Source organism: Anabrus simplex, chromosome 2 (assembly GCF_040414725.1).
Source record: "Anabrus simplex isolate iqAnaSimp1 chromosome 2, ASM4041472v1, whole genome shotgun sequence".
NCBI lineage: Eukaryota > Metazoa > Arthropoda > Insecta > Orthoptera > Tettigoniidae > Anabrus > Anabrus simplex.
In genome coordinates this window covers 877929704-877942343 of record NC_090266.1, presented here as the reverse complement: position 1 = coordinate 877942343, position 12640 = coordinate 877929704, and the positions used below count along the sequence as shown (strand labels likewise).

Sequence of the window (12640 nt, the reverse complement as noted above, 5' to 3'; positions counted from 1 at the left end):
TTATCCCTGGAGACGTCTATACAGCTGTTCCGATTAAAGATCATCTCTATCACCACCTACGATCTAACACTGACAGGGAACACCTGACTGTATACAACATACAACATAGAAGAAACTGAAAAAGTAAAAGCGACAGCCTTGAAAAAAAGCACTATGTATATCGAAGATCACCCTATCCAGATTTGTACATCTAATGGCTAAAGAATTTTTTTCGTACTGAAAGATCTGAGGAATCGCCTCTAGCTACCGGTAACAGAGGCATGGGATCGAACGATTCAAAGACGAAAAGGGAAATTGACCCGTGTAAACGTAGAATTTTACTCTTAAGATGCAATGCTATACTGAAATTGGACGAGAGCTATTATAAACTAAGATATGTAGTGACCAGATTACGTGCCCATGGTTTTCACCTCACTTAAGCTATTCCATGAACCCACCAGCGAGTGTACATGTGAACTGTGCGGGCGAGAATATGGAAAATATCACACCCAGTGGTGTACAAAAGGTCAAAATCAATAACAGTAAATGTAAAATGTGTAAAATAATAAATGCACAAAACAATACATACGAAATGATTGATGTAAAGTTAAACCCTTCTTGGCCACTGGCTGCAATAAATATCTGCAAATGATGTTATGACAGTAAATACAGTATATTTAAAAAAATATGTTGAAGGTAACCACATTAATCTTTTCCCATGTAAATTATGATTTATTGCACGTTTCTCTTCGTTTTAAGAATACATCCCACTACTAGTCCAAGAACCACAATTGCTAATTACCTTTCCTCCATTTTAAAACAAAATGATATCACACCTTGCCAAATCTTCTCAAATCTTGTCAAACCTTTAGCAGTGTTGAACAATCTTTGACAACGTTCGACAATTTTTCTTGTGAAGTATTGAACTGAAAGATAAATTAGATGGTGTACAACAGACATTAGACCTGAGATCATGAGGAGGGTTGTTCTGTTTGAAAGACATGCTAGAAAGTAGGAATTCAATACACTTGAAACTATCAATTCAGGACGTTAGGAATATTAAAATGATCCGTGACTTCAAATACATATGCAGAAATATGCACTAATCTTCAAAATATGCACTAATCTTCAAAATATGGGTTTGCATATGCCAATATGCATTTTTTCATCTGCGCTCTAGAGATCAGTACTTGGGATTTGTACCGCGGACTGTCGCCTGGTGGAGGAAGAGAAGGGAATTAGGCCCCCTACTGCTCACTATGGATGTGTTGTAGGTGATCCTTTGGCTTACCGGAGACACTGATTTGGTCGTCAACGTCCAAGAATGGATAAGACACTGAGATTTAAGCTTTAGTAAGAGGCATCCCATAAAATCAGACCAACCAGTTAGGGCAAAACACTGATCAGAAGAAACCAGGACAAGCAGGCAGAAAGAAATACGAGGTCTTATGAGTCTTCCGTAGCCCACACGAAAATTCATTTGGCGATTTAAACGCTGAAAAAAGTACTGGGCGCTTTCCCATATCCATACCACAAAAAACCCAAACCCCATAGCACTACAGCCCTTAAAGGGCCTTGGCCTACCAAGCGACCGCTGCTCATATCCATACCACGGATGACATTTATGTTTGATACAATTTCTGTGTCTTTAAAGTTGTTTTACAGCGCACCGATACAAATAGGTCTTATGGCGATGAAGGGACAGGAAAGGGCTAGAGGTTGGAAGGAAGCGGCCGTGGCCTTAATTACGGTGCAGCACCACCATTTGTCTGGTGTGAAAATGGGAAACAACGGAAAACCATCTTCAGGGCTGCCGACAGTAGGGTTCGTACCCACTATCTCCCGAATGCAAGCTCAGAGCTCCGCGCCCCTAACCGCACGGCGAACTCGTTCGGTCAAATCCGTATTATTAAACTCGATAACACAGACTAGGTTAGAGCGTCTAAATTGATGACTAGCACGTCACAGCTTAATATCATATCTTAGAAATCCTACCAAACGTAATATAGGCCTGCATATTTCTTTCCTTCTTTATATTATAGGATAGTTTTGGGTTTTTGCAGGGTACCTGAACTCCCTCCAGCATTATTTATTGCTTGTGTTCCACATATCCAAGATCTTTTTAAGCCCCGTCGTTATATAGGATTGTGCAACTTACTTTACAGCCTATGTAAAGGGTCTACAGACTAAACCAAACTATTCTGTTACAAGAATGGTAGAGAGAATTCGTTATTAAGACGTTAAAATAAGGAATTTCGTAGTCTCTTAAAGATGACTGGGGAAAATGTTGTATTTGACAGTGTAAGAAGGGTCTACTTCTATACAAAAAATATGCTGTGAGGCATACAGTCAATATCACACACTGAGCAATGGTGATGAAGTAATCTAGATATACCTACTATTTTTAACTTTATTTTTCTAATGTAAGGGTAAGGGTAATTAATCTCCAATAAAACGTCTATTCAACTTCCATATGAATCTATCGAAGTTACTTAATAATGTTATTTGTTTTTACGTCCCACTAACTACTCTTTTACGGTTTTCGGAGACGCCGAGGTGCCGGAATTTAGTCCCGCAGGAGTTCTTTTACGTGCCAAAAAAATCTACCGACACGAGGCTGACGTATTTGAGCACCTTCAAATACCACCGGACTGAGCCAGGATCGAACCTGCCAAGTTGGGGCCAGAAGGCCAGTGCTTTAACCGTCTGAGCCACTCAGCCCTGCCGAAGTTATTTAAAACAGGTAATTATATTCCTGAAAGTTGATGTTCATTATGTAGTGATAACCATATAATAATAGAGTAGGACCGGGCGAGTTGGCCGTGCGCGTAGAGGCGCGCGGCTGTGAGCTTGCATCCGGGAGATAGTAGGTTCGAATCCCACTATCGGCAGCCCTGAAAATGGTTTTTCCGTGGTTTCCTATTTTCACACCAGGCAAATGCTGGGGCTGTACCTTAAGTAAGGCCACGGCCGCTTAACTCCTAGGCCTTTCCTATCCCATCGTCGCTATAAGACCTATCTGTGTCGGCGCGACGTAAAGCCCCTAGCAAAAAAAAAAAAAGCGTGTCTACCTACATTTAACCCAGAATCTCCAGGGTCGATTGCTGGTACGTTCCTGGTCTGAGGTCTGAAATGGGATTCACTAGCCTCGAGAGTTGAACGGAGGAGTCGTATGATATGAGAGCCAGCGGGTCTGTTCAATATAGACCGTTGAAGAGGTCGTCACACTGACCATATGCATTCCAATGTCTGCAGGCCATCTGGCTGCGTAGCAGGCTATATGTATTCCGGTTCATAGGGAGTGTTTTATATGCTGTATAAAATACAGTAGCCTATATATTGATACTGCGTTAGCGTAACTCGGGTACGGGAGCCTCGCGTCGTTAGATTTACAGGCACGTAAAAGAACTGTGGGATAATATGCCGGTTCCTCAGCGTCTCCGAAACCGTAACAGTAGTTAGTGGGACGTACAACTAGCAAGATTAAGAGTGTGATGGTTGATGTGGGGAATTTGTATCATTATGTTGAAGTCTGCGTGTTCGTGTCCAGTAAGTGGTTAACAAATTCAGATTCCTTGTTTTGCAACAGTGTGATGTGCTTTGTGTACATCTTTTGACATTTCGGCCGATTTGCCGAATCTGGAATTTGGAATATTCACCGCGTTTTAGTTAATTTGTTTGTTTGATGGCAGTTTTAGGAGGCAAGACGGCGAGGTTACCAGTCCCTCGTTGTCACAGCTGAAGGATGAAGAAATGCGAGGGTATCAGCTAAAGTCAGGGATGGCTCTATGAAGTCATCATCATCGTGACCATTTTTCCAATTTATTGTGGTCGGCACTTGATGGGATTTTGCCACAATTTTATGACCGGATGCCCTTCCTGACGCCAACCCTAAGTGGAGGGATGTATTGACTACTGGGTGTTTCTGTGGTGGTTGTGTATGGATGAAGAAACGTGTGTTAAGACGAACATAGACACCCAGCCCGAACTAGGGGAATTAACCATATGCAGTTAAAAACACTAGCCCAGCCAGGAATTCAACCCAGGGCCCTCTGAACTAAAGGCCAGAACTGTTACCAATCAGCTCAGGGGCCGGATGGATGGCCCCATGAAATGTGGATGAATAAGAGTCTCCCTAGGTCTTGCAAAACTAATACCGCCAGGTTCGGAAGAAAACGAATGTTGGATATGGAGTTTGGTAAGGGCGATGAAAGAGAGGAGCCAGATACAATAAGCAGAGCAATATCTGACTCAGCTACGCCCCCGAGGTCACCACACCGGTGAAACGTTTGAACTTTTAGAGGGATCATGGCCATGTTCATGGGCATGTTCCTGTTATCAGCAGACGAGCTCCATCTAACACAAGTGCGTGGAATATGTAATGAGCACTGTGCGTGAGTGGCGAGTACATTTTAGATCGTGAAAGAGCAAGGATGCCTGAAGTCCTTCACATGGTACCCTACGGCACTTGTCTTGAATAAGTACAAAGTATCCGGGAGAAGTCCGGCTCCATGGCTAAGTGGTTAGCGTGCTGGCCTTTGGTCACAGGGGTCCCGGGTTCGATTGCCGTCTTCATCATCATTTCATCCTCATCACGATGTGCAGGTTGCCTACGGGAGTCAAATCGAAAGACCTGCACCAGGCCTCTCCGGAGGCCACACAGCATTTCATATCCGTGAGAAGTTTTCCAACCGATGCGAGGGTGGTCAACGTAAGTTGAGTTAGCACCAAACGTGCAGCTGTGGCTGCGAGTCCAAATCATGACCTTCGCATCTGCTATAGTATCGTCCGTAGGTTGTATCACAGTTAAAACATAAAAGTTATCTGGTCAAGCCAGGAAAGGTATTCACGGACAGAAAAGGTATGTTCGCATATTGTATCCACACCTCTTCTTGTGGGAGAGTTCTGAAGCCTCAACACGTACTGAAGGTTAGCCGCAAGGTCTTCTTCAACATCATACTTTCTTCGAACGACCCACGTACCAGCTCTTTCACGTGAAGAAATGTGCATGTACCTGTTTACGCAGTGCATGTTGTTCTTGTAGCCGGCTTGGAATATAATTGTTTTTCAGCTCCGCATAAGAACTGTATGCCTATTGAATTCTGTAGCAGTGTGAAAAGACTTGGGTGTCCCAGCACTTGAAACAAGACACTTCCCTAGCATTTCGTAACGTGTGTATGAAACGAACCATAATTAAAATCGTTACGGGCGGAACAGGGATTCGAATAATGGATTTCTCAACGATGTAGCTTCCCGATCAGAGCGTGATTTTTTGAACTCTGCCACGATTGTGAGATTTTAGGACACAGATCATGCAACGACTAGTCAATCAACGCACCACTGTAAGCAGTAATTGCATTTTGTTTGATTTGTTGACCCAATTAGCTTCGTGTCCGCATTGCACTAAAAATGTTATTTTTTTACTCCGGGGTGTCGGAATTTTGTCCTGCAGGAGTTCTTTAACGTGACAAAGCCAACGATACGGAGTTGCTACCTTTACACACTCTTTATAGGCATATTACAAACTTTTTGTTGTTGTGAAGGTGTTTTTACAGAAACAAGTGTGATTGAGGTAACAACCCGAATAAATCATAATATTATATTACCGGTATTACTCTATGACGAACCACCGGAGACCACGTGTCCCTTATATCAATATACTCAGAAGTTATCACTGAACAAACTCCGAAAGTCTGTCGGTGGAGTTCGGGTTCACCATGTATATGGTTTCCCTGTATGCGAAACACTGCAATCTTTGTCTTGTTTAATATATGTCCCTCTTGCAACTTTTTCAACGTTCGTTAGTAAAACATGACTTGTCTTAAAAAACATATCCCGTAGCACTGCTCTGATGGGCCTCGGCCTAACAAACAAACCCTGCCCAACCCGAAAACCTGTAGATTACTAGGTGATGCGCAGTGAGTGCAACGAATCCTCTCGGCCACAATCTAACCGTCACATAGCTCCTCATTCTTCTCACGTAGGCTGATTGGACCCCGAAGCAGCCCTCAGATCCAGGTAAAAATTACTAACCTGGTCGAGAATCGAATTCGGGGCCTCTGGATGAGACAGACCATGAGGCCAGCATGGGTTTTCTTAAGGTGAGAGAAAATATAATCGTCTTCATCACTGTGGATCAATGGTAGCGAGCTGGCCTCCGAGTCACAACATTATGGGCTCAAACCCAGCAGAGGTAGTCGAATTTTTGAAGGACGGGGAGAGAAGTTCATTCGGTGTTCGATGTCCTCATGGTGTCACATTTGGTGCTTACCCGACAAAAGTAATTACAACTCAGCCAGAGATTCGTATCTCTGCCATCTGGGAGAGCAAAACAGAACGTCAAAATTAACACGCCGGGCTGAGTGGCTCAGACGGCTGAGGCACTGGCCTTCTGACCCGAACTTGGCAGGTTCTAACCTGGCTCAGTCCGGTGGTATTTGAAGGTGCTCAAATACGTCAGCCTCGTGTCAGTAGATTCACAAGCACGTAAAACAACTCATGCGGGACTAAATTCCGGCATCTCGGTGTCTCAGAAAACTTTAAAAGTAGTTAGTGGGACGTAAAGCCATTATTATTATTATTATTATTATTATTATTATTATTATTATTATTATTATTATTATTAGACTATTATTATTATTATTATTATTATTATTATTATTATTATTATTAACACGTAGTTAATCTAGATGGCAAAAAATAAAAAAACAAGGTTATCTCCGTGCAGGACATGAAAATGGTTGGAGGAGTGGAAGATAGAGGATTCCACAATCCGTAACCCGGCATAATAGAGTGGTTAGCTCTATGCTCGGCCCCATTCGCCCCCAGGAATTAACCTGGTACTCATTTTTGGTGTAGGCTTAGTGCACCTCAGGACCATGTGCCGTTCCCGAATTGGAAATCTCGTTTCTTAAATTTTCCGACTCCCTGACGGGGAATCGAACCCACGTCCTTCCAAGTGAATAAAGTGCGCCTTTACCGCCTAGGCAACCCACAGTCTAAATCATGTCACATTAAAATGCCTGCACACGTACCAGATACCATATTATTATTGTTATTATTATTATTATTATTATTATTAGTAGTAGTAGTAGTAGTAGTAGTAGAGTTTTTTCCTGTTGGTACCAGCACCTTCTTTTCTCAAGCTAAAAAAGAATTGCTATTTATTCACAGAGAAATGAATCAAAAATATTCCAAAAGATGGTACTGTGTTCACGAATTACATTTTCAGTTTTGATTCTCGCAAGTTGGTACCATGCTTACATGTTTCATAGGCTTCAGGGGTTGGTAACAGGAAGTTCTGTTCTCTTCCGATTGTGCCCTGTGTCAGATAACCAATTCTAGTTCACGTGAGTTTTGAATTAATCTTCTGTAAGTTAAACCAGTGCAGTTGGTGTTCAAAATGAGTATAGTAAGTAGTTCACTTTATGTCAATGAGTAGAATAAGGAAGGTTAAAGAGAGAGAAATCTTCAAGCCTACTTGTGATCCTGTAAAACACAAAACTAGCATCAAAAATACAAGTGGTGAAAAAGATCACGAAGACCGAAGATCCGCGGGACCAAAAGGAATCAGATTCTGGTTATGACTGGTCAGAACGTTGGACAGTTTGGCAAAAAATGGCTTCTGCGCGAAAAAGGAGTGGATAGAAACGACGAGGGTAATTCGGATGTATATCAGAAGTACGGAAGTTGCTACAATAGCACCTACATGGTGAGTACCGGCATGTTTTTTCCAAGAAAAAAGAGCACTGATTATAATAATAATAATAATAATTATTATTATTATTGTTGTTGTTGTACCGGGAGGTACACCCCAACGCCGCGCATTTAAATCTAGCGCCTAAATGAACTCCTCTATTGGAAAACAGTGAAACTGAAACTACACCAACTTAGAACTTTACTCAGAAGATATCACCACTAAAATATGATGTAATTTTGTTATTGTGCAGTTTCCTAACCTGTGTGAATTTCTACTTCTTTTGTTTGCCATTCATCAAGAAGTTTGGACATTCTCCCACAGATGTCACTACTAAAAACTATGATCATGCATCCTGGTGCGAGGTATAAGAACTTATAATTGAAAGAAGTTTTGTATTCATAAGTTTTTTTAGTGATTGATGTTGATTTATTTTTGGGTTGGCAATATTTCCTTTTCATTTCCGCCAGTTTTGAATCTAGCTAATCCCTAATTTCTGTAATTAATTTTCTACCAATCACAGTCTTCTTCTTCGATTTTGAGTGTAACTTTTAAATTGACCAATAAACGTGAGAGGGTGTGGCTAATTTAATCTTGAATGATCTCGAACTTCCCCCGAGGGTTTATAAACTGAGGATTTTCTCGTTTCTTGGCCAATCGATCGTCATCTTACTAAGTGTGTGTGTCAAAGCAGGAGGCGGGCGGCCTCTTTCATCAGGCAGCAGTACATCGACAAGGTAATGGCCACATAACATCTTTATTTCTTGCTAGCTCCGCAGTTTAACCTGAGGGAAAGGTCCGAATCATTAACTATGTAACCTAGTTTTCCTAAAAATGTAACTTTCTGCCAGCTAATGTAAAAACTTCATAAAACCTTTAACTGTAAATCGGAGATAGAGAGTGATGTACCCTCTCGAGCTCCCCTTCATATTGCGTTGAGGTGACTACGTTTTGTAACTGGTTTTCTTCCTTTCTGTAATGTTTTAATTTATTCTTATACGAGTCACCTCCATAGTTTGGGAATAGCCCCTGTTTCATCGGCCTAGTGCCCTTTAGGTTTTAAGTGTTCATATCTAGGAGTGCATGTATTCGCCTCCATTCATTTTGTGTTCGGGCCATTTATTTAGCCGTTATTCTTGTTCCATGAAGGCCCAGTAGGTTGGGTATTAAATACCCCTGTATAATCCAGAAATTGTATGTTGATGTTGCCTTGAATAGGCTTGTTAAACTGAGAGCCTGTTAGCTCTTTTTCAAAGTAAGATTACTGTATGCCTCTTGAAGGCTAGATGTTGTATTTTATGAGCAAGTGCTCTTTGAATTAGGGGATTTCTGCCCTTGTATAAATTTGTGCTCTTTTGTAAATTTGAGTAGGAGCTCAGGAAAAGTAAAGTGAGGGCTTGAAGCCCACGATCTGTTAATACCACTAATCTTGTCCTTCCTAGACTTGTTTAATGTTTGTTACTTGTACCTGTAAAAATTGTTAAGTTTGAAGTTTTTGAAAATATAACCTTCAGTTTAAGTTTGAAATTCAATTCCTGACATTGTAGTTAGACCCATTCACCCCGCCACCTTCTTTCACCTCTGCGTTCCACGGGATACCCCGGCACAATTATTATTATTATTATTATTATTATTATTATTATTATTATTATTATTATTATTATTATTATTGTTATTATTATTATTATTATTCCTGGTACATGCGAATACATTATTCCGTTCAGTACTTCCAAACTGTTTGTACGGATAAAAATGTAAATGCCTGCATTTTGTGTTAATAATTCAGCCCTCTTCAGGATAGTCGGGTTTGCTCGTAAATGAATCATTCAACTTGGATACACTGATCCTGTTTATGATACTCAGTTTAGTGAGAACTGCCTTCATATTGACAATATATGAGCACATGGGTAGCGCACAGACAATTCCCTTCTTCCGTTTACAGTGTGAATATATACAAAAGAGAAAATCAGTACTATGATCGCACACCTCTCCTCTGGCAGCTGAATATCCTCTCATAGGAAACAGATTGTCGGGAGTCGTACTTGGTAATTCTTAGACCCAAATAACGATCACTACACACTTAAATACAGAAAGAATTAAAAGTACAGATTTGAAATTCGTCGCATTAAGACCTATCTGTGTCGGTGCGACGTAAAGCCCCTAGCAATAATAATAATAATAATAATAATAATAATAATAATAATAATAATAATAATAACAGATTTGAAACACGTAAGTAAAAGTAGGTGATTACCAGGATATCATTAACAATACCAAAGCATTATAAGAGAGCATTACTGAATGTAGTTTTAAGGGCTATTTTCATTCAGATGATAAATTTAGGAAGTAAAAATTTCACAAGAACTTCAAGTACCCGTATTAAAAGTTAAACTTACCCTGACGAGCTCTGCGTAGTTCTCTCGATCGCTGGATTTGCTTCCATCCCTGAAGGCAGGGTACTCCCAATCAAGGTCTAGCCCGTCGAAGTGATTCTGACGCAGAAATTTGAGGACATTGCGTACGAATTCCCGGCGGCGCTCATCATCTGCCACGAGAGGTGAAAATCGTGAAGAGCCTTCATTCCAGCCACCAATTGCGAGAAGTGTCTTCAAGTTCTTGTTGTATGTCTTGAGCCCCGTGAACTTGGCGTAGCCACCTAGAAAGTAACACCACTACAATCAGTTAACCCTCGTAAGAAAATAGCAACATGTGTTCATTTTTACTATGATCTCAACCACGCCAAGCAGAGTGGCTACGACTTAGCACCTCTGTATTTGGGAGGCAGTGGGTTTTAAACCCCACCGTCGGCTGTCCTATGGATGGTTTTTCCACTGTTTCCCGTTCTCACTTCCAAGAATATGCTGGGACAATTCTGATTTATAGGCCACGGCCGATCCCATGTCCTTCGTCCTTCGCTGCACCGCAAATCATCACACATATCCTGGCCAGAGAGAGGGCATTACCCTCTAAGTGCCCCACTCTACCCCTTCAGTGTACGGAATGAAAGAAAACATCTTCAAAATCTCAACCAGCAACCAACGAGTATCCATAGACTCTTCGGACAGGTAGGTTTGAATCCCACATCAGTCACCTTTAAAATGGTTTTTCACAGTTTCCACATTGTAATTTTAGAGAAATCCTGGGTTGGTACCATTTGTACCATTACGCTACAGTCGAGGCGATCCTATTCACGGAGATGTAGCGGACAAAATGGCGTGCGCCGGCTGCAACGCGAACACATATGAACTATCACCAAGAGGCAAGTTAATCACAGTTTAGAAGGCGGAGGCTTTTGAAAGACCATCGGAAAAGAGTTTCATATTGGAACAACTATTGTCTTGAAAAAATAATTGAATTCAAATAATTCTTACTATCTTGAGAAAGAAGATCGCATTAAAAGAGTAGTCTACTCGGAACCAAGAAAACGTTGATTAACAGACAGGAAGAGAACTGAGTATTAAAAACATAAATTTTGGTGAAGATATCAATTATTCACAGCTAAAGAATTAGTCAAGGCGTGGAGAAACGTATATATATTTCAATTTGAAATATGGGAGAAAAAGGAATATACGGACCAGTGCAAGATTGAAAAGAAAGGGCGAATTCTAGCACTATAAGAGGCTGAATATAATCGAGAATAAAGGAAATACTATCTAGAAGCACTAGTCAACGTGAAGAAAAAGATCTATTTAATGAGAATAAGCCGCATTTGAGTTAATATAAGAGCGGAATTTCGAGATATATAAAAAAATACTAGCATTCATTCATATCTGGTAATGTTTAGAATGAAAGAATTAGCTAATTATTCTGCACATATAATATTGTTTTCTTCTTGCATGGACACCGCCAATATAATGAGAATCGCTTAAGCTGATGGAGGAAGACTGCCCAGGCTACTATGACGGAGGCCAAGACTGCGATGCCCAGTAACCAGCTGTGACGTGACCGGACATGGAGTCTTACTACTCAGAGATGGCATAGCGTACAACCAGGAGCCAGCAGCTGACCAACTCGAGTAGAGATAAGAGATAAGTTTCCGATATAGATTAAAAATTAATATAGTAGTTGCTGTATTAAATTAAAAGCAATTGAGTGTTACCTACAAACGAATTATATGTGCTAAATTGTGAATGTCAGTGTTAGATCTTAAGCAGTTATCCGCGAGTGTGTACCAATTTAAGTAGCAGATATAACCAAAATGCAATTATAGGTTATTGTCAACCTACGTGAAGTGTGTATATCGATTTTAACATTCCAATCTACACGGAAAGTTTATTTTACTGTGAAATGGGGAGAGATTGAGAAGAGTAGACATGAATTACAGAATATAACCTAATTTTTGAGTAAACTAAATCGACAGACATGGCTGTAATGACTTTATTGCACGAAGAAATGGATTATATTAGGAATACGCGCTTTATAAGAAGAATATATCGTCGAAGGAGTATCGAACCATAACAGAAATAATATTTAGTGGAAGCGAAATGAGAATATATGTTCAGGTAGATTAATAAGAAGAGATATATGAGAAATCAGAGTGTTGAAGATATAATGTGTTATTTTCGTCGTAAGGTTAAAGGAAGTTGTTGTAACTGATCCATGTGGTAGATATGGATAATCCATGATAAATAAAATGAAAGCTATGAGGTTAAGTCATGTTGATGAGAACATAGAGTTACAGGCCAGCTAATTTAATGTCGATTGGTGATATAATGTGGAACATTAGGCGTGGTTATTGAGTTTTAGGATACTTATTGATGTATATGTAGGAACATTAGGAATTATCGCCCTACAGAACGAGAATGTCTCCCAGAATAAAATGTAGATTGAGGAATTATATTACGTTGAAGAATTGGCACAGCGGTAGATGAAATAAGAGTAGACATCGTTATTAATAGCACATATATATATGAGTGGCACAATTTCAGAATTAATATCGATAGGCTATTTTATTAGTGGCACTTA

At 40.4% G+C, this 12640-nt stretch overlaps 1 protein-coding gene across 1 annotated transcript in view; it reads right to left on the bottom strand.

Moving 5' to 3' along the window:
* Cht6 (Chitinase 6) overlaps nucleotides 1-12640 on the bottom strand; it is a 526853-nt gene that overhangs the window by 239914 nt on the left and 274299 nt on the right. Inside the window, exon 4 of the mRNA XM_068226058.1 lies at nucleotides 10072-10331. Coding sequence (XP_068082159.1) covers nucleotides 10072-10331 — 260 coding nt within the window. The remainder of the gene's footprint in view (nucleotides 1-10071; nucleotides 10332-12640) is intronic.